Source organism: Cyanistes caeruleus, chromosome 5 (assembly GCF_971803275.1).
Source record: "Cyanistes caeruleus chromosome 5, bCyaCae1.hap1.1, whole genome shotgun sequence".
Lineage (NCBI taxonomy): Eukaryota > Metazoa > Chordata > Aves > Passeriformes > Paridae > Cyanistes > Cyanistes caeruleus.
In genome coordinates this window covers 78,568,077-78,594,851 of record NC_141705.1, presented here as the reverse complement: position 1 = coordinate 78,594,851, position 26,775 = coordinate 78,568,077, and the positions used below count along the sequence as shown (strand labels likewise).

The following is a 26,775-nucleotide window of genomic DNA, read 5'->3' as shown; positions in this document are numbered from 1 at the left end:
CTGCTACCTATTGAAATTAAGGCTAGAAGTAGCCAACAAGTTAAAGCTATCAGATTATTTTCTGGATGAAATTCTATTCATGTATGCTCTCGATCCAGGAGGATTTATGAGCCCATTCCCCACAGATCTCAATGGAAGATTACATTGACCATTTTTTTCTTGTGGTAGCACCCCAGATAAGTTTGTGTCTCAGAACATGCTTCCCCTCTCCTGCTCCAAGAGGGGAGACACCCCACAATGACATGTCATGACATCCCACAAATGCCACCTCTGCTACTATAACTACTTGAAAGAAAAAAATCAAAACATTTTTCCCATCCTTTCCACCCCACGAGTTTTTCCTGCTAATTACACAGTTACTTTCTGAAATATCAGATCCTCCACAGCCTTTCGGTTTCTTTGGAGAGCGCAGGGCAGTTATGCTGGTGCTGGAATGATAAGGAATAACACCCCAGGCTTACTAAGACTAGGCAGTAATTCAGGGACTGCAGGTTAGAAATCTCTGTAAAGCAAATAATACTGCACAGCAAAATCTGCTCTGCTAAATTCCCCAATTGTAAATGCATGAGTTGAAGAAAACCGTATTTTCTCATTTCCCATAACTGGGGAGTAAGAGTGAATATTGTCTATGCTCAGACTGCAGCAGGTAAATGCTTAACATTAATAAAGATGTCATGTGCATAAACCCAGCTTCTATTTCCACTCAAGTATTTTGTTCACTGCTCTCTCATTTCATAATGGACACAAGATAGCAGTGAAAGATTCTGAAAACATAACAAAAAAATTCAATTGTCTGACTCATGCTTTAGGTCAGGGAAACCAGATAAAGTAACCAAAAAAAAAAAAAAAAAAAAAAAAAAAAAAAAAAAAATTCAGGAAGTGATTCGAGAGAGAATAACAGGATTTGGGCACCACCATGGCTGCATGAGATTAACTTGGAACAACAGCACCATCCCCTGCCCACATGGCAAATGGCACAGGCCTGGAGAAAACGACAGACCTGTCCTATTCGGGAAATGGGAATTCAACTCACTTCCCCGACAGCCAGAGGAACTGGAGCTGTAACTACAGGCAGCAGAAGATGGAACAAGGCTTTCCACTTAGCTCTGTTTGCTGATTATAGCAATGCCTCTTGAAGGCACCACTAGAAAAAGCCTTGTGTGGTTTATGTGCAGCTACTCCAGGAGGTTTCAGTGTTTCTGCAGCCGCTTTGTTGGGATAGGAACAAAATAACCACATGCTAAAAGCTTTCCTGAGACAGAGGTGAAGCCTTTTCCATTCCAAGTCAGAAATGCAAGGTGAGGATGAACTAGAGACAGCGGGCAGGTGAGTTTCCTACCAAGTGCTGTTCAGTCACATTCCACGTACCTGTTCCGGGTTATCCATCGAGTGGCATTTCCAGAGGACACCAGAAATAGCCCCACACCACAGAAGCTGTGACCCACCCCTCCTCACTGTAATGACTCACCAGTTCTCTGACTTCCAGATGAATTCTGCACTAAATCAAAAATAAGAGTTATTGCTTAGGCTTTTCATGCATAACATTGCCTTGTTCATAAATTACTGCTTTCAGCACATATTTGAGTAACGGGATGCCCACAGCAATTCCAGCTGTCAGGGAGCTGAAGTGGGAGAAAGAAACAATATGAATAGCACTTACCATGAATCTAATACAAGCAAAATCATAACTTCATATGCATCAATAACAACATTGAGGGAAATCAATTAAAGAAGATAATTATTTTCTTTTCCCCCATACACTGTGTTCAATACTGCAAAGACAGACACACTGTGATGAAAGCAAATAAAGAATATCACACTTCTAGCAATAAAATAGGAGCCCCCCAAACACTTTCCTCTGGGGGAAAGAGAAACAAAGCAGGAAGGGACAGGAGGTCTTCAGGGAAAACCAACAATATTGTACTTTCTGGAGTTTGCTTTAAAACAGGTTCTTCATAGATAAAGAGGGCTGATTTTAGTGCTCATGCTCAAATCTTTACACATTGACTTTGCAAAGAGATTGAAAGGATTTCTCAGCACTTCTGAATTGTGACAAGATGAACATAAGATAAATTTTCATGATTCAAATTCAGAAGATGGAGAGAAAAAGCCAAACACACCAATGATTAACTATTGCCACAGAGGAAGTAATTAATTCACTGGCAGCTGTAATTTAAAGCTCTCTTAGGAATGCTCTGTACCCAAGATTCCAAATCTCATATTCCTAAAGGGATGCTACACAATACTACAAAAATTGCAATTCAATTATCTTCTTTACATGTTAATTAGATTTCTTAGACTAAGAAAGGTTCTCTGAGACTTTGTTTTCTCTGTTTAATTACTTCAAAGGGAAATTCAAATGTTTTTTCCATTTGCATATTGAAACTTTCTGCAGATGACTGATACTATACTGACCCCTTACAACTCCTGGTCAGAGTCACTACTTACAAATTCTGCAAGTAATTTAGATCATTCAATTTAAATCATAAGCATCAGGCTTGTGACAAGGGGCAGACTCTGCTGGAAGAGCTCCACACATGAACCAAAATTCTACCGAAGAACTGCAAACAAATCATGAAGATCAGATGGTACTTTCCTAAAAATTCTAAAGAAACTAGAATAAATTGATAAATTAAATATAGTGTCAAATCTTTAAAACAGTAGAAAGCAGTGCCTTAAAGATTTTTGTGAATGACTTTTGCCTTGGCAATTATTAAACCATTAAAGAATAAGAAAAGGATAAAAAAACAATCAACCCCAAAACCTCCCGTTACCCCAAGGTATTTCCAGGCCAGCGGTCATGCCAACCTTGCAGTGTGTGCAGCTGGCCACATCCAGGATGAGTAGCTCTTAATTAACAATCCTTGCCAAGACATTTGTAAAGACTCCACAAAAAGCAAAACTGACAATTCATTTCAGGAAAGGGAAGGAAACATCTGAACACAATATAACTTTTTTCTTCTGCATATTTTGCACTGAAAACAAAGCACTTCGTAGCAAGAGATCGTGACAGTACTAATTCAGAATTACAGTGTAAAAAATTTAAACTTTGCACTTATTTAACACAAAAGTTTTAAAGCTCTTTATAACCTGTGAAGAATCAGTTTCAGGAGGACTATTAAAATGTGCAGTTTCTGCAGCTGATGCATGTGACTGACTGATAAGCCAAGTTTAGATCCGTGGTGTTCAGACCTTACCAAGGCATGAAAGAGAAGCCTCTTTATTCTCCTTCACACATGTCAATTTGATTTTCAGATCCAGTCATAAATGCTGAACCAAAGCAGAAGATTCAAGGCAGCCCACAAAACAGGCTGGTGCTTCTCTCACCCCATGCTCTGCTCCCTGATAACCTGAGAGGAGGGATCATGCAGCCATCCTCTTTTCTCCCAAGATCCCTGAAGAACAGATCCCACTTCTTCACCTGCTTCCATCCCAGACCAGTCCTAGAGTGCAGCACATCTGCTCTACTTTGGCCCTGCACAGCAACTCTCCTTCCTTCCCCACCCCAGCTTTAGAGGAGAAGAAAAACACAAAGCAGCACAAAAAGAGAATGAAATGGCTCAGCAAGCACCAACACTTCGGTTTCCCAGCTACACTGAACAGCAGCATCACCACAGCACCCCATCCTAGGATAGAAATCAAGATGGAGAGCTTCAAAACCTCAATAATGGGAGGAAATATATACCAACAGTCTGAGGCAGTGGAATCCTATAAAAGGGAAAATAGATTAAAAAAAACCCACATTAAATCCGGTTAAAAACCACATACAACTGTGATGAGAGGGGAAAAGATTTATTGGTCCTTTAGATTTCCAGTGACTGCTTGTAATATGTCCAGCAAATTCATTCAAATATTACATACAAAGGATTTCCTTGCTGTGTTAGAACTAGCTTAACATTCAGTGGAAACATAAGGAATACAAGCAAAAAAGGATAAACTTGAATTTATTGTGAAATACATGATTACTTTTTCCTATTTCAGCAAAACACCTGTAAAGAACTGGGTTCTGTCCTCAGCACCCACCTTCCATGAAGGTGACCCTCGCAGAGATCACAAAAGGCACTTGAAATTCCTGGAAGTTGGGGTGTGGAGAAGAGGAGGGATAACAATGCGCTCCTTTTTACTAAGTGCAATCCTAGTATAAATTCAAGCAGCCACAAAGCATTAAGATACAAAACCTCAGGCAGACATGCTAATGAGGGGCTGCAAAGCTGGAGCACAACGAGCGCTGCGTGTCCCTGCCCGTCAGTCGTCGTCCCCGCCACAGAGGAGCAGCAGCGCTTTCCTGTAGTCCCCGGACGTGTCTTTCTGTGAATGCAGCACAGCAGCACCGTGAGTCACCAGAGCAGCGGCCAAGCAGAGCCCCACCACGTTACACATCCCTCCCACCCCACAGGAAATCCACATCCATGACTCTCTGTTCAGGAATGACAAAGAAATCCTCTCCCTCTTACATGAGAGCTGCATTTACACATACAGATTGCCAGAGGAAAAAAAGCCTCCAAAAGCTTTACTAGAAAACAGCTGCCCACTGCACACTTGGTGCATTTGTCTGCAGGGGAAAGCCCAAAGGAGAAGCCCAAAGCAGCACCAAGAGCAACATGAGCAAAGTGCACCTGCTGCTGCCTAGAAAGGTGCCAGCTCTGCTCCCTGTGATCAGTGGGAAACTCTGATACAAAATCCATATGGGCCTGATAGGCAGCACCAAAAAGCATCTTGACCCAACATGGTTAAGGGAGCATAATCTCAGGAATGACAACAGAAAAAACAAAAAGCAGGACTTTCAAAATAAAATAAGAAAAAAAAATAAAAAACCAGCACTTTTTGGCTTAACTTTGCAGCAACAGCTGGCTCTGGATTCCTTCCTGGCTCCTTCCCTTCCTGCTCCTTCCCATCCTCTCCAAGGAAACTATGACTCAGAGTGGTTCCACAGTGAAAACCTTTACACTTGGAAATGTTGCAAAGGATTCCACACCACAATCCAAGATTGATACTTGAACTTCACGATAATACAGACTCCCAACCCCAGTGTTATTTCTCTGGAGCACTGCACAATAAGGAACCCAGACAATAAGAAGGAAATGATGCAGTAGCTAAAAATGGTGTATGAGTAACTGCAATTCCAGAAAACCACATCATCTGCCCTAGTGAACACTGTAAGGAAATCTTTTTCCATGCCAAGTGTCCCCCACTTAAACAATGCCATGTCAAAACTGCAGAGGAGCTCACCAACCTCAAAGCCCAGCTGTACACCCACACCCACTCTCTGGCAAGAATAACAATAGTGAAAACACTGACATCTCTATGACCCCTGCCATTGTTCTCAGGAGAACAGAACAGTAATTTTACCTGAATCATTTGATACAATGATTTAGCAAAATTCTTTCTGAATTCTTGTCTAATATCCAGCAGATCAACTTCACTTCTTGAAACCATGACTCTGATGAGGGTGTCATCATCGGTGCCAGCCCCCTAAAGAGAAAAGACCCAATAACTTTCAAATATGAGCTTGCTCTGGACAGACGCTGCAACAAAACATGAAATACAAACAACTGCTACAACATGAAAGCAATAAGTGGCATCTCAAACCACTCTGGCATTACAGCTCAGCTCCAAAACAGAGAATATTTGGGGCAGTATCATGAGACATTCACACTGAAATGTGGAGAACGGAGGACTGACCCGTGCAGGGTGCTCTAATCCATGAACCTCTATCAAGTGTCAAATGCTCAGGCCTCTTATTTCATGTTTGATCTCAGGCTTCAACTGTGAATGTCCACATAAAAGAGCTCAGTTCCAAGGGTTCCAGTTACAGGGTAGCACAGCTGCTCACCACCATCAGAACCAGGTGTAAATCCCCCCTGCAGTGCACCCTGAGGCTGCAGAACTGCAGTCAGCTCTGGAACTGGGTACCTCAACCCCAGCAGTGACCGGTACAAAGGAACATCATACAGCAGGACACAGGCAGAGCAACGCATCCCATGAACTCTCCAGCTGTTTGTTCTGGGGGAAGAACCTCACAAACCTTTTCCAACCACACAAACATGCCCCACTCTGTCATCTTCAGTGCTTGAAACATTTCACGTTCCTGTGCAGACCTCTGACCCCTCTGCTCAGACAAGGCAGACTCCACACAAGCTGAAGCCATACAAACTTTCACGTGCTGACCTGCGGATGCACCTCAGGGAAGGACTTGGCAGAGCCCCCACGGTCATCTTCAGCCTAACGTCCAGGGCCACTCAATCCTTCTGGGGGCAATATTCTTGGATTACACCTAGAAATGCCCTAAAGCTGCTCAAAAGTTATGCCATGAGTCCAGTGGTTTCTGAGGAATAGAAGCCAAGCCCTAATCATGAAAGTAAGCTCTGCTCAGTGCATAACCTTGTCATGCCAAATGGATAAATTCAAAGTACAAACTCCTCTGTCAGTGTAATAATTGACAAAAAAAAACTTTATCTGAAGTGCTTTATGATTTTTATTTATATTTTTAAAAAAATTGGGGGTCTCACCAGCACATTTGTTAGGCTCCTTATAACAGAAGTGTATAAGAATCCAAAGCCTACAGGAAAACTGCATTCTTTAAAAAATAAAAATTAATAATTAAGAAAAAAGTAAACTTCCTCAGACAGCTCAGTACCTCATGGTACAGTATTTCATATTTTTCACCTGAACCTTATTCTACATTGGTATCTATAAAAGCAGCAAAGGACTTTTAAAAATCAAGCTGCTATCATTTTGTGTCTTACCACTAACTCTCAAGCTGTCACCTCATCTTCTGACAAACATACTTCAGGGCTCTCCAGCAAGGGGAAGGGAGGAATTCCTCAGGGAAGCTGATAACTTGCCTGAAAACAACAGACTACCTGCCTCTGGTTTAATTAATATTACCCACTGGGAGTTAAAAATTTCAGCCTTCCCTGCTTATCTCTTGCCATCTGAGAGAAGGTGGAGCCAACAGAAACACGGATGCATGGCTAATGCAATTCCTGTGCCTAATCTTTCGCAGCTGTTTAAGCCTTTCCTTTTCTCTGCTGAGTTTCTTTTGCTTCTCAAAACAGGATGGATAGTAACCAAAAGGTGTTTCATTACCTAATGCCCTTGGTCTGTAAATACTCACCACTCAAACAGCACTAAAATCTGCACAATTTACAATTCTTTGCTTTCTCAGTACATCCTCCACCTAAAGACAGTTTAGGTGCAGTTTACTCAGCCGGAAGCGCCCAAAGGATGCTGCCAGACATTTTCCAGTATAATAACACCAAGCCAAAAAACAGCTGATGACTGTAAGAGGTCTACGGTCTGACAAACCCATGATGAACTCCAAGAAAATCTTATGAATTGTTTCCAGCCTCTCCCAGACTTGCGCTCCCTGAACCTTTTGAAGATACTTAGTGATACTAAGTATCTTATAGTATCCTGTTAGCATATACAGAGGCAGAAGAAATTAGAACAAGCTAAAGGGAGAGGAATTGTAGCTGGAGGAGATGGAAAGTGACCTAGGGAAAGCAGTTACATACCTTCATGGAATAATACAGGGTCTCAGCAAAATAGGCAGGCACACTTCGGATGCATTTCACTGCAGAAAGCCAAATGGTTGAATTACTGACTGCTGTTGAATACAGGGCAATCTTTGATTGACAAGACAAGGAATGTGTCACTGGGTTATTCTCTCCTGTGGTGTCACCTGGTCTGTTCCCATTACAACTCTTTGGGTTCTGGGATTTAGAACAAATATGTATTTCTGATAGCAGAGAGACTTTACTAGTCCAGCTCTACAACACTGTCCTAGTTAAGCTGCCAGGAGTACAGGTGAAGGCAAAGTATGGTCTCACCTCTGGCAGAGGTGCACTTGACCAAACAGAATGCAGCTCACCACCTCTTCTCTAGATATAAAAATAGATCCCAGGTGATTGATTCTTTCCAAAAGAACCCTGTTTTCATGCCAGTCTCTGTGACAAGTGCAATTTAAGGAGGCCTGGGAGGAAGCAAAGGCAGCCTGGTTCTAGACATGTTAGGACTCAATTACCCACTGCCAGAAGCAGCTTCTCCAAATCACCAGAGGTCTCCCGGTCAATGGTCTCCTCAATCTGGAAGCCAGAAATGGTCATGTACTTGTCAAACACTGCAAAACAAAATATGCCCAGTCAGTGAACAGCCAACATTGCTGCCAGTGCCCCTCAGCTCAGGACAGTGCTACCTGTGTGTCATTATCCACAGTTCAGGTGCTACTGGCCACTCCCTGTCCTGTTCTGAGCACTCATTTCCCATCAGATGCCCCCTGTACAGCCCCATGCATTATTCCCAATGGTCTAAACAGATTGGTAAAACACACCTATGGATGGGCAAGGAGCAGGGGAAAAGATATTGTCTCTCTATCAGCAGCTCATAAAATATGCACCTCAAAATGGGCTGAGTTTTCCAGGCTGGATTTCAGGCAGAAGTTTTGAGGCCCTTGTTAACCACACTACCTACCCCTCCTCAAGTGGGAAACGCTGCGGGTCCCCAGGATAGTGATGAACTTCTCTTCATCCGTTCCCCATTTCAGCTCCCCAGCTCTGAACAAAACCTGTTATGAATTCAAGAGATCAAAACATCAGCATTTGTTTTGTGTCCACGGATCCTGCTGAAAAGCTCTATTTGTCTCACCCTAAGGAGTATTAAATTCACTGACAAGCTATAGCAGGATGGGGGGGAAAAAAAATAAATATAAGTACTGAACTCATCTTAGAAATAAATGAAACATCTGAAACTGAGTGTGAAGGCATTTCCACAAGTGATGCGGCTTCAGGCCCTGAAACTGACAATGCAAAGTCCTCTTCATAAGCCTCAAGCTTCCTCAAGCTTCTGCCCTTTCCATCGCTTCCCTTTTTCAAACAGAGAAGCAAAACTTTGCTGCATGTTGTCTCTTCAACAGCAGAACCACACAAACTTGGCTCAGGAGGAAGTTTTCCAAGAAGGAGGGGAAGCTGGATCTAGCTCTCAAAAACAGGATTTGTGGGCTGATAAATTCTAAGTCGTTAGAAACTAGAATTTAATCATGGTTTTAGCACATTCATGGCTTTTCAGGCAAGTCAGTCTGTGGTGCAGACAAAGACCTGGCTGCATTTTCAGCGTGAGCAAAGTAAAGCACTTCAAAAAGTTGGAATGAGCAAAAGCTGGGAGAAAATGAGAAAGAAAAAGAAATTTGGAAAATTAAACAAATTCTTTTTCTTGACAGTTGGAAAATTTTGCCTTTTTCCAAACTGTGTGCTAAACACTCCGTGAGGAGAAAGGTTGTACGTATTGTAGTATCTGTGATCTTTTTAATATTAATGGTACAGAATGAAAAAAAGGCAGAGAGGAAAAAGCTCTCAAGGCACTCACTGCCAGGATATTTATTACAAATAATATATGCTAATTCCTCCAAATGAATACCAGCACTCTCCATCCAGTAGCAAATGAGAAGTCCCAGTACAGCATTTAGGAATGCCAGCAAAAGATTGATTCAGAGATACTAGAAGTTATAAACAGCACTTTATGTCAGCTTTAAGTTTTTACCTGCCTTGCCACTGGGCAGTACACAAAACATACCTCAATTGTATAACTTTAGAGAAGTCATATTCACAAAATCTCCTCCAAAAATCAGACTTGCTCTCCTTCAGGCATTCTCAATAAAGTCTCACAATTGCTTTGAATTAATATTTATTAATCAGGGACACAAAAAAATTTAGAAAGCACCACTGGGCAAAAAGTTTGCCTTCTAATGTGTCAAGTCCTTTCCAGAATATATGACTCGAGAAAAACACTGGCAGGCCAAAAATACTTGTACACCTGCACAGCCATGTACCTCAGTTCTGACCATCTGTACCTGGGAATAGCAATTAGAAAATGACTGAATCTGTTCCAGCTGTGTTGGGCGGTGAATGCAAAGTCCATTGACTCCAGGTCCCAGCTCAGGCTAAATGTATGCAGCAAACCACAGAGACTTTTTGAAAAACCAGGACCTTTTCAACAGCTGGGTTTGGTGCCTCCTAAATTTAGCTGCTCATTTAAACCAAATTAAAGGAGCCAAAAGGAATCTATCTCTACCTACCTGGGCTGGTGCTTCATGCGTTTCCTCTATTACACAGGCCCAGCTAAAAGCAAAACTGAAAATTTCATAGAACCATCTAGTTCACAATTCAAACGTTTTCCCCTCTAATTTTCCAGATGTAATTTTCACAGGAAATTAACTTTAACAGCAGAACAGTAATGCTTCCTGAATTTAAGTGACAAAGGAGTAGGTCTGTGCCAGTCTGTCTCTCCATCTTCCTGTCAGGAGAATGTTTTATTGATCTGATACACTGTGTTTACTCCTTATCACCTTGAACAAGTCCTGTATTTCTTTCATCTAAACAGACAATTTATGAGAGAAAAATGTCTCATGCAGAGTTGTCTGAAATAACTGAGAAGAAACATGTATTAAATGAGTTGTAATCAAATTGCTGAAATATTGACTGTCACTCCAACAAAGCGAATGGCTCCCAGCAAGAGACTGGCAAGGACACCAATGAACTGCTGGCAATCCTTTCCATCCAGAGCACAGGGTTAGGGAGCAGTCACTAACAAGGGATTAAATTCAGAGAGAAGTTCAAGTCCAGTATTAAGCAATGAGCTGTTAACATCTGAGTTTTCCAGCAGTGGGGTCCCTCAGCATCAGCAAGCCTCAGCCTCTCTGCCAGTGATCTACTCGCTGTTTCATTCAGGCCCCTCATTAAGTCATAAGCAAAACTGAAATGTCAAAGTGGCAAAAATTTGGATGCCATTATTTCAGGTTTTGACACTTTTTTTGTCCAGAACACACAAAAGCACATGAAAACATAAAAACAGAGAGAACATTAACTATCACTCTTGCACATTTGAATTCTAGCTATTTACCATCTCTGTGAGATAACTTGTAGAAATACCCCAAACCCCAAGTCAGTCACCCACCTGAGCATCCTGCTCAACAAGAGCCTCATCAACCCCAACATCAGGATCTCTGTTTGCCTAAACAGAAATTCAGAAGTTGTTAAACTGAAGAATTAGAAGATAAGTAAAAAAGCATTTATCTGTTACACTGAGCCCCTAAGTTACTGTGAGAAGTCACCCCTCAACGCATCTTCTCCAAAGCCACCCTGGTTTTCCTTTCTCCTTGCATGTGTCTGTATGAAAAAATGTCTTCTTCCCATTTTGCCCTCAAAACCCCACACAGCAGCACCTGCTACACCCACAGGCATCACAGAAGTTTTTTGCTTCAGTGATATGAAAATATCTCGGAAGAGTGGATTCAGATACCACTGGATTGACATGGACTCAGAAGAGAGCCTAAGGCTGACCCTGCACATCAGAGGAAGTGACTCAGCTCCAGAGCCAATCCTGCCTAGCCCTGGGCCCATCCAGAACCCAGCTCAGAAAGCACGAAGTGCTAAGTGCACCTAGAAGGGGAAGTCATCACACAACAGGACACCCACCTGCAGGAGCACCACCAGCAGCCTCTGGAAATGGCCTGATGTTTCTCCTGTGATCTTATCCTCCAGGCTGGCTTCATACTCTGCAAAAGAGCAACATCCACTCACCACCTTACAGCCTCCCTCCCCATTCTCAGGGGAAGGGAAGGCGAAGAGTTCACTTGATTCACAGTTTGTACAATCATCTGTCAGAAACATCTTTTACAGTCAGGACACATTCTACTTTCACTTACAACATAACACTGCTCTAAAAGAGGAAAATACAGCACCTCATACCTCATGTCAGGAACAGATTGCTCACAATATTTTGAAGTACAAGCTGACATGCATGGATTCAGCTCCTTAAGACTAAAGAGGATACAGACATGAAGTCATGCTAAAATATGCCAGTCTCACTGTGCCAGGCTCACAGAAACTGTGAGCCCAGGGAAGTCTGCTACTAATAAATTTTGCTCCTGGAGATTGTGCTTGAGCTCAAAATTTGTTAAAATGTGAGGATTTCTTGTGTGGCAGCAATCTGCAGAGAGCTAAAATAAATCTGTTGAATTAAACATCACCCTGAAAAACAGCCCCACAATCACAGGGTAAAAACATCCACTCCTGTGGACTGCCAAAAGCTGCACCTGCTTTAGCATAAGTGTATTTGAACACAACATAGATCAAAAGGCAAAAAAAAAAATAATAAAAAAAATTACTTCTGTTTTTTTTATGTGGTATCAGTTTTCTTGTTTACAATTACTGAAAATTGCCTTTCAGTCAAAGGGATGAAAATAATGGATGGAGGAAAGAAATGCTTTTGAATGAATTCTAACTATAAAGCACAAAGTACCACAACCTGCAGTTATAACCCTGAAATAAAAACTGTTTCAATTTACAATTCAAATTCTAGTTCCTTTCAATACAAAGTTTTGCAACACTGCAGGAAAAATTCCCTCTTATTGGACACATCCATCAGTTCAGAGATACACCTTATCTAAAAGATGAGCTAAAATCATATTAAGGGAACTGAACAGAGACCCTTATTTTATACAGAAAATTACCTTGCTGATAAACCTGTTTAATATTCTGCACTTCTGCAGGTGTTCTGGAGGCAAGAATTTCAGTCAACACCTTCTCATTGGTTCCTGCTCCCTGCAGGGGTACAAGTAACAATCAGTTGATGGAATAACAAAAGGAAAACAAGAATTCCCTCTGACAATCAAAACCAAGCATAAACTTACACATTTGGACCAAATAAAATTCTTCTTTCTGGTATACTGTGGGGGTTTTGAAGAGAATTTCTGTCTTGATTGTTTTCAAACCCAACCCAACACTTTATAAAGCCCAGTGCTGCAGGATTCAGATGGGCCCTTCCAGGCCCAAGCACAGCCAGGTGTGCCTCAGTTCTTTGCAATTACAATCAAGGACATCAAGAGATGCCAATGGAGGAAGTTTGCATCTTTGCTCTAACACATAGGGTGTCTGTCACCAGCCAGGACACAGATAAGCACAGATCCACCCAGCACAACTCTGCACCCAGCTGTGAACTGTGCTGTTAAACAAACCCTTTCTTCCATTGCAAACACTTCACAACAGAATTGCTAACCCAGATAGTTCCAGCAATTCTGCACTTCTTAATGACAGCAGAAACAACAACAGCCACTCTTTCACTTCTACAGGAATAAAACCTACAAAATCCAGGCCAATATCTTGTTTCCACAAGTCTAAGCCCACTTTGTTTGCAGGAATAATCCACTGCTCTTTAGACTTACAAATGAGTCATTTCACAAAAGCAACACTGAAATGCAATACTGAGCATTTTTTTGCTTCAGCACATTATTTACAACTTTCTCTGTAAGGAAAACGTGGAATACTAAACACAAACAAAGATCTGCAACTGCACACAAAGCTATCCAGAATATAAACCTGCCAGGTTACAGGTAGTCATCTCCAAAATGCAGATTGTTTCATGAACATGCCTACTCAACAAGGGAGACAGGCACAATTCAACTTGCTCTAATCCAAGCAGCAGCAATGAAAATTGATGTGACAGCCTTCAGCACAGAGTTAGTGTTCTTAGCTGAGACCTTGCACTCAAGTCCCTGCCATCACATCTGCTTTACTGTTACCTTCCTTGGCTGAACTGCAGCCAGTCCTAACATCCTTTCCTGTGCAGACACCTTCTCTGAAATTCCAGGGTCTCAGATTTAATACCTTCTTTTTTGTAAATGACAAGAACAAAACCACTCTTGTTTCACTATCTCTACTTTCCCTCCTACACCCATCTGTTCTGTCATTTCCCTGTCAATCTTTGACTCCTAAATCAATAAGAGATGCTTGGGAGTACAATTTTTTTATTAATCAACAAGGCCTTTATCAGTTTCTCTGTCAGGCACCATCTCCCCTTCTCCCAATGCACATAAAGGCATTACAGAAAACCTCCAGGAGCGAAGTTTCTGTCTGAGGGACTATTTGCTGGGTCACAGATGCTCAAGCACTTGCTTGCACAGTTGACTAAAGCCTACATATTAACCAGCTGCTCATCCAGGATCTTGGGAGTTTACATGGAAGTGTCATTCCACAAAGCACTACCTCACACTAGAGTCAAGTTCAGTGACCTCTATTTTGATCAATACTGTAAATAGTCCAGGGATATCTAACTCCTGAAATTCCACAGGTGTCACAGAGGCAGAAAAAAGCACACATGGAAGAGACACTGAAATTTCTACACATCCACACTGTTATTTGTTTACCTGGCCTGCCCAGAAAGGCACTAAATGCATTCACTAAAGAGAAAATATAGAAGGGTAACGATGACAGGGCCATCAATTATTCCCTCTGTGTTACTGAGAGCAGTTTTTACAGCACATTCAATACTACAAACAATACCTGCTCATAATTTTGGTGGACACCAGTTTACACAAGCTCATCAATTTTGGACTTGCACTGCAATCCATCAGAGCTTAAATAAGAGTCAGAAAGAAACAAAGAATACCACACTTCCATTAAATGCTCTGAACTAATTTTCATACAGTTGTATAGCTATAAAACCTTGGCTGCTCACAGCAGAAAAATCCAGAGCTCTCTGAACTTCAGCACTGCACTTGGGCAGCAAAAAAAATATGAAAGCAACTGCACATCTACTCATTGTATTTAAACCAAAAGGAAAATTTTTTATGCTGTGTAGATTTCTAAACTGCCTCTTAGTTATTAGGATGAAAAAAAAACCCAGGCAAAACCATGGCACTGGCAGTGGTCAGCATAACTTGGCTGATTTTTTTTAAAGCCTAGTTCTATTAGCACTCCCTTTAGCAACCAAGTTCATTCCTAAAAAAGAAAAAAATCAACTAAAAGCACCGATCATTTCATGTAACACATTAATTCTTCCTCCTCTTACCTTGATGGCATGCTTCAGTGCATGAGCATCAAAGATATATGCTGGTCTCATCAGAGACACCATCAAGGTTTCAAACTTGCCAGTAAGTTCTGATTTCAGGTCATCCACGAGATCCTAGAGCAGAACAAACAGTGCTGTGATGAACAAAGACCAAGGCATTTTCAAAGGATGCACACAAGCTGCAAGCTGAAAGACTCTTTTTGTTTAAATTGGTACCTCAGCTGGAACAAATAAGACAGGAGATAAAGGCTTCTGGAAAACCTGAAACATACTGTGATTTTTTTCTTTTTAGGGTAAGGCAGGGTGGAGGAGAGAGGGAGACAAAAGTAAATTTTCTTGCAAGGAATGTTTTACAGGGAGCATGGTCAATGTGCCTCGTATTTTAAAGCAATCATTGTAAGCCAGAACCAGCACACTTCCAGAGGTAGCTTTTCTTCTTACCCTGCCAAATAAGGTTTTAAAGGCAGAAGCTATTTCTTGACGCTGAGCATTATTTCTGGTGGCAAGAATCGTCAGCACGGTTTCTTCATCCGTCCCTGAAGTTAGAAAGAACAAAGAGTTACAAACACACTCTGAAAAACAAACTGCAGTGTCACCAACTCAAAAGGCAGTGAAAGACACTTTGACAACAAAGCCTACTGGCAAACGGCAAAAGCATTTAAAACAAATGTCACCGTACCCCAAGCTGAGCCACCAAGTTTGGTGCAAAAACATGACTGGAGGACTTAAAATGTTGTTTGTTCTCCATCAGTGCTCTGATCCAGACTCTGCTCCAAGCACCAGCTGTAACATTTAGTAAGACTGTATTCCACAGAAAGGTCTTGCCTTTGGGCTCACCAACAACTGCCAACTCCCAGCAAAACTCAGTCCAGCGATCCCAGACACCCCAGAGGGCAGCAGCATGGAGCTGCTGTCCATTTTATACACAAAGCTTGCAAGGTAGGTCCTCCCAGCACAGCATCTTCCCAGCCCTACTGAGTTTGCCTGTAGGCTGAGGCATATCACACATTCCATCCCTTCCTTCTGCTCCCTTCCACAGGTGGCTTCAGAAAAAGCACCAACTCAGGGTTTGTTCTCCCAGGGAAGTTTTGGGGAAGAAAACTACAGTGTGGGTTTACAAACCACTTCTGAGTCTGCATTCACACTGTGTGCTCACATTCCTTGCACCAGTAATTGCACTGTGCTCACACACTTCCAGGCCCAGGAGGCTGCTGCGGATTTTCTGTGTAGAGTTCCTACCATGCTGCTATAATTCTCCACAGCTGTCCCTGTAAATCCAGAGCTACTGCACTGTAAAACTTTTGTGTGCCCAGAGCATCCATTTCTTAATTGAGAACGTATAAATGTCTTCTTTTTTCCCACATGCAAACCCAAAAATGAACATCCTTGAGAGCTGCACAGTCACAACCAGGACACGCCCAGACCAGTGCAGTCCTGGGGCTGTGGTTCCATGGCTTGTAGACACACGCCCTATTCTCGTCTACTGAGACAGAAAAGTAAATCAGAAAGGATGTTTGCAAAGGAGGAACAGCCTTTTCTTTCTTGTAAAATGGAAATTATCCTTACCTATTCCCTTCATGGCCTTACGAAGGGCTTCTGCATCAGCTCTGGCATCAAAGGGAGCGAAGGCTGTCACGGTGCCTCTCGTGTACTGCGGGGAAGGAATAGGGTCAGGGGGAGAGGGAAAAAGCCATGAAATAGAATCTTGCATCTTTCAGTTCATACACAAGCTCAGGCTAAATCTGAATTCACAATCCAAAAGCTGACTGTATTTTTCTTGCAATTGTCTGGCTAAAGAGCAGTCTGTGGGTGTTTAAACACGGCTCACCCCAGAGGCACTACTAGTTTTCCTTAGCAGTGCACCAGCCGAATTTGGGTATACTTACATACCAATTATACTGTTATCTCCAACACTGGAACCTGAATGCAGGGAAACAACTTAGAATTTATCATTTGCTAAAGTAATTTGAAAAATTAATTGCACAAATCATGTATGCTAGGCAAATGGCACAAAGACACATATGGAAATAACATCTCAAGAAAACCCTACTGGAACTCTCCAGCACTATCACACTGATCTTTTCCACCACCCTGCAAATGAGACCCATTGAAGTCTACAATGGCTTTCAGTTTTTCATCAGTGCTTTTGACATGAGCAACTTCTTAAACAGTGATTCAGCTACATGATTGCAGCTAAGAAAAAACCAAACAGTTCAAACATAAGCATAAGAGATCAGCTTGCCCTAACACAAAAACAATTCTACTAGGTTTCCATGGAGCACAGCTCTCGAGGGAATTTCTCTTTGGAATAAGCACAAAAGGACATTCATCATCCTTGTGGAAAAGTTTTGCCTTTATTTAAACAGGATAGTTCAAGAACCTATATGTGTTTAGCACAGTAGTTAATTTATTAACTACGGAAATGGTTAATAGTTTCCCAAAAGGGGGAACAACAGGGTTGGGGGAACAGGAAGATGCTTCCAATAGCTGAAGAGGGGAAATTTCCTGAAAGCACTGCTGTAAAAAACATAGCAATCAGTACAGGCACGGCATTTTTCCACTCTCAAGAAAGAGCACAATAGAGCAAGTGCCAAGACACCTACTGAGACTGGCACCAGATTACTCCAGAGGCAGCACAGCCATCTGGCCCTCCCTGGAGTTGGGAATTTCAGTCACTACGTGCTTTAGTCTCCAGTCAATGAACTCATCAGAGACGGGTCAGCCAGAAGGAGAGGGAGAAGAGAGCAGTAACCAGAAACTGCCCCAGGGCTCCCGTGTCCTCCTGGCCAGCAGAGACTCCCCACAGCTCCCACAGCAGACAGCAAAGGTTAATTTTGCACATTTTCTGACAGATCAGAACAAAAGCGCCACAGCGTTTAATGGCAACAACCAATTTCTTTTTAGGAGATGGTTTCCAACATCCAAAAAAACTCAGAGGTGTGACAAACTCACTGGAACACTCTGCTTGTCCCATTATGAGCAATTCTTTCAGGTAGTAATTTATGTATTTATTGTCATCTCCCTAGCTAATTCCAAAGGCTACCATGAAAAAAATCTCAAGGATTTGGGACTCACCTTTATGGACTGAATTTAATTTGGTGAAACAGATAAAGACTGAAAAGCCTTTCCCTCCTCCTCCTCCTTTACTACCACTCCAGCTAGAGTGGGGTTATTTATTTTATTTTTGTTCCATATTATCTCAACATAATTAATATTACAGAAGCACCACAATTCTCTTTTGGAAATAAACAATGTCAACAAATTTCAGAGGAAGCAGATATTGATCTTTTACTTTCTTTTGCTTATCTTGTTATAAGGAAGTGGAGTTCCCCTTCACAATTCCCAAGTCTTGTGACAACAGCCCCACATTCCTGTGTGGCTGGTAAAGAATGTGTGAACACTACATGCCAGATGAAATCTCTCTGCATCGCCCTTCTCATTTTTCTTAACTGACAGGAATCCTTCAAAACTCTTTTCCAAAGAACTGCATGGAAAGCCTGAAAATGCACTAAGCTTGATGAACAGTTCCTGAAAATCTCCTAGCGCAGCTAAAGCCTAAAAGACTTTTCCTGATGTCTGAGCACTGTTTGCATTCCAGGCATTCCCCTGTGGCACAGAGCACCCAGTGGATTTTGGCTTCCCACCTGCCACAACCACCCTCCATCAGAACCTGAGCTGCACCTGCCTTTAGGAGCCACATGTGGGCAGATGTGACACTCCCAATAGTTGGCCCAATACCGGGAAAGGGTGGAGCCATCCCTAGCTTCACATTGGAACCCTACTCAACCTGAGCACTGCAGTGAGACCTCACAATCTGGTGCAAGGAATACTCAGGCACGCCATGTTCAACAGCCACAAATCCATCTAAAACACTCCACGACTCACAAGTGCCCTTTCAGGTACTCTGGTTCAGATTTCTCATTTATGAATTACATGGACAAGAGCAGAAAGCTCTGCAGCAGTAAGATACTCAGTCCATGGAGGGAAGAGCTGTCTCCTCCTTCCCAAACATGGCACATTTTGGCCACCTAAAAAGAGGGCAGCACCTCTTCTGAACCACCACCACAGCCTGACCCAAACTCATTGTTGCAGCAAATCTGAAACAGGAGCTATGAAGCAGACAAACGTCATTATTTATTTACCTCTGTGAGAAGATATCTTATCTTTAGTATCACTAGAAACATTCCTTGCTGTTTAAGTAAGCAGATACACAGTAGTAGCCTCATAGGTCCTTTTTTCTTGGGATAACAAAGCTCCCCACCCAGTAGCACCCAAAGCACATCAATGAAAAAGACAAATAGTCTTTGATAGAAATCCTTTTGTAATCTGCAGTTATCCTTCACTCAATCACCACACCTTACACCAGGCAGTAAAATATAAAGAGAAGTTCAACACAAAAAACCTCAACACAAAGCGTATCACAAGATTATAACACCCCAAACCCACACACATTCTTTTCTGTTTATATTCCTCAATACAGTGATTGTTGTTAAGGAGTCATGTGTAGTGCAAGTGAAATTTGTGATCACACTCTAGAAATGAACAGCAGCTTTCATTTCCTTCAGACACTACTCAATGAGACCAATGAAACACCTAGAAACATAAAATTAGCACAAAAAGGCAGAGATGGAAAAAAGAAAGTAAAAAAAAATTACTAAAAAGGAAGAGATCATATTGTTCTACCATTTAAGCCCCTCCAAATGAGCAAATTCACATTCTCTGGTATTTTTGTCCAATTCTATGCTAGCAAAGGTTTCCAGAAGGAGAAGATAAAACCTCATCAGGTGAAACGTTTCTAACCAGCACCTCGAAGAGAGCATCTCCCAAGGGACATTTTAGTACCACAAATTCATAGTGCCACATATCCTGGCAACAGTAACAATAGCCACTTAAAGAGGTTCATTTTCCTCACCAAGACACAAAACATTTCCTACTCACAAGCACCTGTGTTTAGCCACTGGTGAATTCAGAGCTTTGGTATCAGCAAACAACAGACCTGAACTGATTGAGACTCCTTCACTGCTACCACAGCTTTGTATTACGTACAGCAACTTCTCAGTCAGCGTGCCACAGATGAAGAGCCACCCCCCTTTCTCTGCAGCAACAGAAGCAGTGTCTCAAAAATTTGCTGCTGGAAAACCTAGTATTTAGTGCAGAGAAGGTGCTGTGAGACTTTTTTTCTTTTTTTAAGCAGCCATTTGTTTACAAGATGGCACAGGAAAATTGTGGAGTGGCAAGACTGGAAATGGAGAATATTTACCAGCAAAGAGAGAAGGTATGCTATTTCCAGCGGACAGAGGAGAGCCTAGAAGGTCATGTGCTAGAATAAATGATAGACTGCTGTAAGGTGTCTTACACAAGAACCATCTTGCAGATAAACACAACAGTGTTCACTGCTGACCTGAAAGCCTTCAGAGCCACTGAAGCCCACACAGAGATGCCAGTGCTCTAAAACCAACATGACACAAGAAATAATGCAATTACTTCCTGACATTTCAAGGGCAGTACAGTGCAAATGACATTGTGAGTGGATGAATACAGGTGCAGAGCTGATGCAAATGCAAAGTTATGAAGACATGTCTGCAAAACACCTCTCCAAGTTTAACAGCGCTTCAGACCGTCTGCTTAAACAGGAGGTGTAAGTGCAGGTCAGCAGACTACACTCACATCTGCCCCACTAAATTTAAACTCTTGAGAAAAAAACAATTACACAACATCTGTGGTGAACTCTGAGTCAGTACACCATGGAGATATCAAAGATAGGGAGGAGGGATGGAAAAAAAAAAAAGGAAGAGGGGGGTAGGAGAGAAGAAGAGCAAGCAGCAGAGACATTTGAGAAACCCGTCCTCCTGAGTAATCTCAAAAGACACAGAGGGAGCTGCTCAGAGCCCAATTCTGAAGAAATGTTTGTAGTTTGGAATGTGAGATGATCCTCTGGAGCACTATGGAACTGGCAATACTATCCCTGTGCTCCCATTCACACATGCACATTGGCAGAACAGGAACTCCGGATACAGCACAGAGCAGCCACACCTTCACCAGCAGCAAGCGATCCTTTCCTGGAAGTTTACAAAGGGACACACTAAATACTCCCAAAGTTTCATTCAGGAAAAAAATTGGGATTAGCAGACCAAAACAGATCAGTCCACAGCACTTGCTGCTTTCTTCCCAGATTTCTAAGCCAGCAAGCACAGGGCAGCAGCTCCCAGCCTGTTCACAGAGCAGGAGGAGACGGTGCCCTGGGCATCGCTGCAGTTACAAAGACCACTGCAGACACGCAGCTGGGAGAGAAAGGGCAGCTTGCCAGGGCAGCAATGCTGCCTCAAAGAAAGCAGATAAACACAGGCAGGGAGAAAACAGCCTGTGCAGCACATGCTGTAGTTTTCCTACAAAATGAATGAACCTTTCTGTTCATTGTGAACACAGTGAACGCACAAAATTCCTCAGGCCTTTGGGCAAAGAAAAAAATAAATCTTCACAGAACTGGGCAAGGACAGGTACTTCAGTGACCAAGACTCCAAATATAACTTACCTTCTTCAAAGGTTTTATTCTCCAGTGATGTACCTAGGCTAAATTGGACTCCAGTACACTGTGCTGTGCAGCCCTTGTGAACTCTGAAGCTTTAGTTGTACACAAGGAGTTTCTGTCAATTGACAGACAACACTTCATAGGCATTTTCAATCTTATTTCCACTTCATAATGCAACATATAGAACAGACAGCTGTCATGAGAAGTAGAGTTTCTTCTTCTACTTTACTTTTTTTTTATTTTCATAAAATGAGTTACAGGCTACAACACTTGAACACTCCCAGTCTTTCATGGCTGCCTAACTGCACAGGCAAAGAATACTACTTACATGGAAAGCAGCCCAATGAATGTGGAAATTGGAGAACAAGGCCTCCCTAATAAAAACCCTCATTGTTCAATGACTTCAACATACCACCACCTACCACAGATAAAAAACCATCCCCAAGTGTCACCTTTGGCAGTAAAAAACTTCCTAGCTGAAGCCAAGCGTGACTGGTTGGCACTACTGAAGAATGAAATATTCCTGTTAAGAAGATGAATTAAAGTTTGTCTCTGTGGGACAGACAAGAATAATGTAAATTTCCATGCTTTTAGTAAAAGGAACTTACCCTTAAGCCTATAAGCAATGCTACAGGTACTGGAATAAAAGTCTTATTGTCCAAGTATATCCCTCTGGCCAGGTGCCCTGCACTGGGATGGGGAAGGGCTCCTGTTCTCCTAACATGCATCCTAATATCCAGGCCTGACATTTAGAGAAAGAAATCCCTTCTTTGTCACTCAGAAGAAAAAACAAAACCTTGAAGAATTTAGGAAAAAAATACTATTAAAAACTTTTTTACTTTAAAATAAGTTCCCTTTCTTTATTTTAAAACTAAATCCAGACATAATATAAGTAAATATTCACAAAGGTATTAAAAGACTGCTAATCACTCTACTCATTAAGTGCAATTACTCTGACCTTTGTGAAAGCCCTAATAGACCTTGATTGCTTTCACTTCCTACAGCAGTACAAACCTCATAAAGCCATTACAAACCCCTGTGAACCCTACAAATAAACCATTAAACTCCTCTTTTATTTTCCAGAGTGTATGCATTTCATGCAACTATAGAAACAAATGCTGGAGTCCGCCCCATTTTCCACACCTTCATCCAGGCTTAAACCACAGCAATGCAAGGGCTGCAAAGGAAAAACCCCCAAATTAAGAACAGCACGATAGCTCCAAGGCTCCTAGAAAAATTCGTGTTAGCTATGGGAAAACTGGGAATGGAAATACCGAGCCTCAAGCCCCCGCTAGGCAGTGCCACGGCGATATTTTTTTTTTCTCCTTCCTTTTAGTGGAAGGAGCCTCCACCCATGCGCAATATAAACACGGGGTACCGAAAACTTGGCCAAAGTAGTGGAAACTGGTGGAAAAAAGGAATAAAAAAACCCAAAAAAAGTTGTGCCTGACGCGTCCCTCACATGATCCCCGTCCCTCTCCCGTCCGCGCCCGCCCGGGCTTGGGGATGGGCTGCTTTAAGGGAGCCCGAGAAGTAATTGGTAAGGAGTGAAGGTAAGGCGAGGGATAACAGAAGGATGTCCCCGGGAGCGGCCGGGCAGGGGCCGTGTCCTCCCGGAGCCGCCGCTTTCCTCACCTTCGCCATCTCTGCGATCCTCCGGGTGGGGCCGACTCCGAGTCTGCCAAGAGAGATGCGACACTGAGGGACAGCGAAGGACAGAGAGAGAGAGAGAGGCACCGAGCGAGGCACCAGCGAAGAAGGAGGAGGTCCCGCTGCGGCCCCGCCGCTCTTGCCTCAGCCGGGGGCCGGGCCAGCCCCACCCCGGGCGGGCAGGGAGCCTCGGCCGCCTCCCGGGGCCGCCTGCAGGCCGGGCACCGCCGGCTGCGTCCCGGATTTCTCCTCCATCCCTGTGATGCCCTGGAAGGGTGGCATTTGTGCTTTGTTTCCTAGCGATTGTGAACCTTTTAAAAGAAAAATTATATTTGCCGACAGACAGCCTCCAGCTGGGGCTCAAGCGCCCTCCGGATGAAGTTCGTATAAAATCGGTTCCCGTGAATGTGAAGGGGATCCTATCCCAGCACTAAAGGACAAGTCTGAACTGAATTCGGTAAAAAGCAGACATTTCATCAGCTGACCTAGGCTGCCTTCCAAGTAAGCTAGGTTAGCACAACAAGCACGGTGTTGAACAGAACGTCAGGGCTGTAGTTCTCGACTATCAGAAACTGCAAGCATTTCAGGCCGTGACACTTGTTATTTCATGTCTTCCAGCCGGACCATTTCCCTGCCCCAGGAATAGGGAAGGTAAGGCCACTTTGGGAGAGCAAGGAGGATGTAGTCTGCGTGGCTCCTCAAGGAGCTGCTCCATCTAGGCTGCAGACAGACTCAGAGTCAGATGAAAGGAGGAAAAGTGACTGCAATGCGAATGGAATTCGCTGTCCCTGCCAAAATAAAACATGAACATAATCCCGCTGTGTGAGCGTTTTAACATGTAACAGTCACTTCTGTCTGAAAGTAAGTTGCATCTACCTCACAAACAGCAAGAGAAACATAAATCATGATGTAAATTCAAATATTTTGTACAGTGTTTCTTGTTGCCCCAGCAGTGCGCACACAGTTCAGCAAAAACATGGGATCCACCCATCTGGTTTCCTCTGCAGGACCGAGGAACAAACTGTTTGCTAAAATGTCCTGATTTATTTATTCAACTCTGATTTGAATCCAATCCATTCAAGTGGCATTCCACATATGCCCAAAGATGCATGAATGGAATAGAGAGCTGCTCATAGCATGCATGCGGAAATGCACACATGGATTTAGAGGTAGAATCACAATATTAAAGAAAACATGATAGATTATAGCTTTAAAAAAAAGAGCCGATATTCAAATTGGTTTCTTTTAATTTAAGCAGAACCTTGCTTAGACTTCCACACCTTTCTGCAAAATTAAGTCCTTTTCTCCCCACACATCATACCCAGATAAGACACAGGCCACACTGGATCATATTTCAAGCTGTACCATCTAGAGAGTGCAGACATAAGGAAATGCAGTGGGAGCTAAATCCTCTCTGTCAGTTGGAATGAGGCACACAAACACGGCAGTAAAGGCTCCTCAAATACCACATGGAAGTCAAACCTTGTTAGTGAACAGAAAAAAATACTGGGTGACGTGGAAATTTAAAAAAGCTGTATCAGTATCATGCAAACAATTAATGGATCTCTAGGAACTAATCAATGTGTAATCATCATCACTTTGAAATATGTTAATAGAACCTCTACCACAGTAAATATCACATAAAGGTCAGCAAGTTTTCTTGACACAAAAATAGCCATTAAACTTCACAAATAAAACAAACCCTTGCATAATTTGAAAAAAGGCATCTGTCTGACAAATTATTTAGCAGTTAGCATGGGATCACCTGGAATGCATCTGCTCTACCTCCCTCTCCTTGCTGCAGCAAGCCCATCCCAGCTCCCAGCACCACAATCCAAGGTTTGAATCCTTGGCTCTCTGAAATGCTGGGTGTAGTTTAACCCAGGCACGGTGACACACAATTCCTGCTATCCTAAAGAATCTGTTCCAAGTGCGTCATGTGTATAATAGCACATTAAGAAGCAAGGGGAGGACAGTTTGGCTTTTTACCTCCCAATTTAGGAGAATGGATTTTTCTGGATTATAGGATTTCTGTTTCCTATGCCTTATTTGGTATCCTTACTACTTTATAGCAACTCTCAGATTCAAGGAAATGATCCAACAGATGTATTGAATTCCATTTTGCCCTTTAAATTTTGTGTTGGGGCTGTGGATTTGGAATCAAATTAACATATGCTTTTTGTTCTGCAGTAAGTATCTCTGGACACATCTTGCTTCTCATTTCTAGTGACAGAACTCTATTTTATTCCAAATCAAAATATTTGAAATGGTTTTCCACTCCTCTGCCTTCAACCTGCTCGTTATTCTATTATCTGTGAACAAACATGAGGTAGCATTCAGTCAGTGGGAGGCTACCTCTGGATTTCTAATCAGTGGAAAAATCAAGGAAAATCAAGGAAATTAATCTTGGGAGTGAGAACACAGAATATTTTTCTGCTCTGGAAGGGGTCTGAAATGCACAGTCCAAGATGAATTGCAATGGTAGGAAAAGGTTAAACAGAGAAGAAAAGGATCTTGCCAACAGATGACGTTGGGAGTAAAACCCACTCCAGTCAATCTAAAATGTTATCAATGTGTGTTTAAGCAAGGGAATATTTACATAACTTCATAAAGCAAAGAGGCCTGGGGGAGCAGGGGGAAATGTTAGAGTAAAACCACGGGAAAGACTAGCCAGGCCATTTGGCAAGAGCAGATGTTTGAAAAGAAAATAAATCTGATTAGCACAGAATTTCAGCCTTTGCATCGATTTGAAAGCAAAAGGAAAAGGCAGGAATAGCTCTATGATCAAATCCAGGATGAACATGAAGACATGAACGTGTGCCTGGAGAGAAATGCATTTTGCACCGGTTGCCTTCAGCACAAACAATTCAAGTTAGGCTAGAACAGTTGGAGATGGTGACTCACAAGCACTCACAAGCTGCAGGACCTTCATGGGTAGGCAGGTATTTCACCTGACAGCAGCTCCAACAGTCAATAGTGCCCACCTACAAGTCACAAATTAGCCTTCCAGATTTAGTGTAATTCTTTTTCTCATTTTTTAATAATGAAGACAAATTTTCACACAAGTTAAAAAAACCACACGAGGTCATAGCAGTCCTTTCACCTTCTACACCCCTCCCTGCTCTTTGCATTTCAATCATTACTAAAATCATACCAGGATGTAACAGTCTGCTTCCCAGGGCTGCTGCTGCCACAGTGCATTTCCAATTCTTCCTTAACACAGAGCTGCAAACACCTGGAATGAAAGACAGCAGTAAAATACCAGAAAAAGAGTGGCATTGCCTTAATAGTATATTTAGCTCTGGCACACATTGAGACTTAGCAAGCAGGACCCTGTCAGTTCCCAATCCACTTCAAGGCACAAGACGTGTCCATGCAGAGTGAAATCCCGGGGTTGTAGCTGCACAGCAAGAATGTGCAAGAACGATCAGATATGCAAAATAATTAACTTGATATGGGGGTTCTAATAAGGGGCTTGAAAAATGTTTTCAGCATTAAAACACATCAGTGTGTTTTTTCTGGAAACGAAGGAAAAGTCTAGGGGCATGAAAAGTTAGCACAAAAGCAGGTAATTTCAGAAACACAGCCCCTCGCAGTTGCTTTGAGGAGTTTGTAAAAAATAATTAAGTAGGAAGATGGATGGTTTGCTCTATCAGAGCAGTCTCCCAGCAGGTCCTCACCTTCTGCCCAAAAGCATCGTACCTCATTTTGCTACCAACGCTATTTCTGAGCTGTTATGTGACCCTACATAA

At 42.5% G+C, this 26,775-nt stretch overlaps 1 protein-coding gene across 7 annotated transcripts in view; it reads right to left on the bottom strand.

Moving 5' to 3' along the window:
* Positions 1 to 3,776: 3,776 nt before the first annotated feature.
* ANXA5 (annexin A5) overlaps positions 3,777 to 26,775 on the bottom strand; it is a 41,615-nt gene continuing 18,616 nt past the window's right edge. For 5 of the 7 annotated variants that reach the window (XM_086888181.1, XM_086888179.1, XM_086888176.1 and 2 more), the window contains 12 exons: positions 26,178 to 26,258; positions 16,411 to 16,495; positions 15,286 to 15,380; positions 14,845 to 14,958; positions 12,509 to 12,599; positions 11,472 to 11,551; positions 10,951 to 11,007; positions 8,473 to 8,566; positions 8,027 to 8,122; positions 7,518 to 7,576; positions 5,350 to 5,472; positions 3,777 to 4,308 (listed from right to left, as the gene is read on the bottom strand). In XM_086888181.1, the coding sequence (XP_086744307.1) occupies positions 4,246 to 4,308; positions 5,350 to 5,472; positions 7,518 to 7,576; positions 8,027 to 8,122; positions 8,473 to 8,566; positions 10,951 to 11,007; positions 11,472 to 11,551; positions 12,509 to 12,599; positions 14,845 to 14,958; positions 15,286 to 15,380; positions 16,411 to 16,423 (885 nt within the window). In that variant the 5' untranslated portion in view covers positions 16,424 to 16,495; positions 26,178 to 26,258 and the 3' untranslated portion in view covers positions 3,777 to 4,245. Of the gene's footprint in view, positions 4,309 to 5,349; positions 5,473 to 7,517; positions 7,577 to 8,026; positions 8,123 to 8,472; positions 8,567 to 10,950; positions 11,008 to 11,471; positions 11,552 to 12,508; positions 12,600 to 14,844; positions 14,959 to 15,285; positions 15,381 to 16,410; positions 16,496 to 23,008; positions 23,219 to 26,177; positions 26,259 to 26,775 lie in introns of those variants that run through there. The other 2 variants (XM_023926536.2, XM_086888175.1) reach the window with 2 other exon arrangements.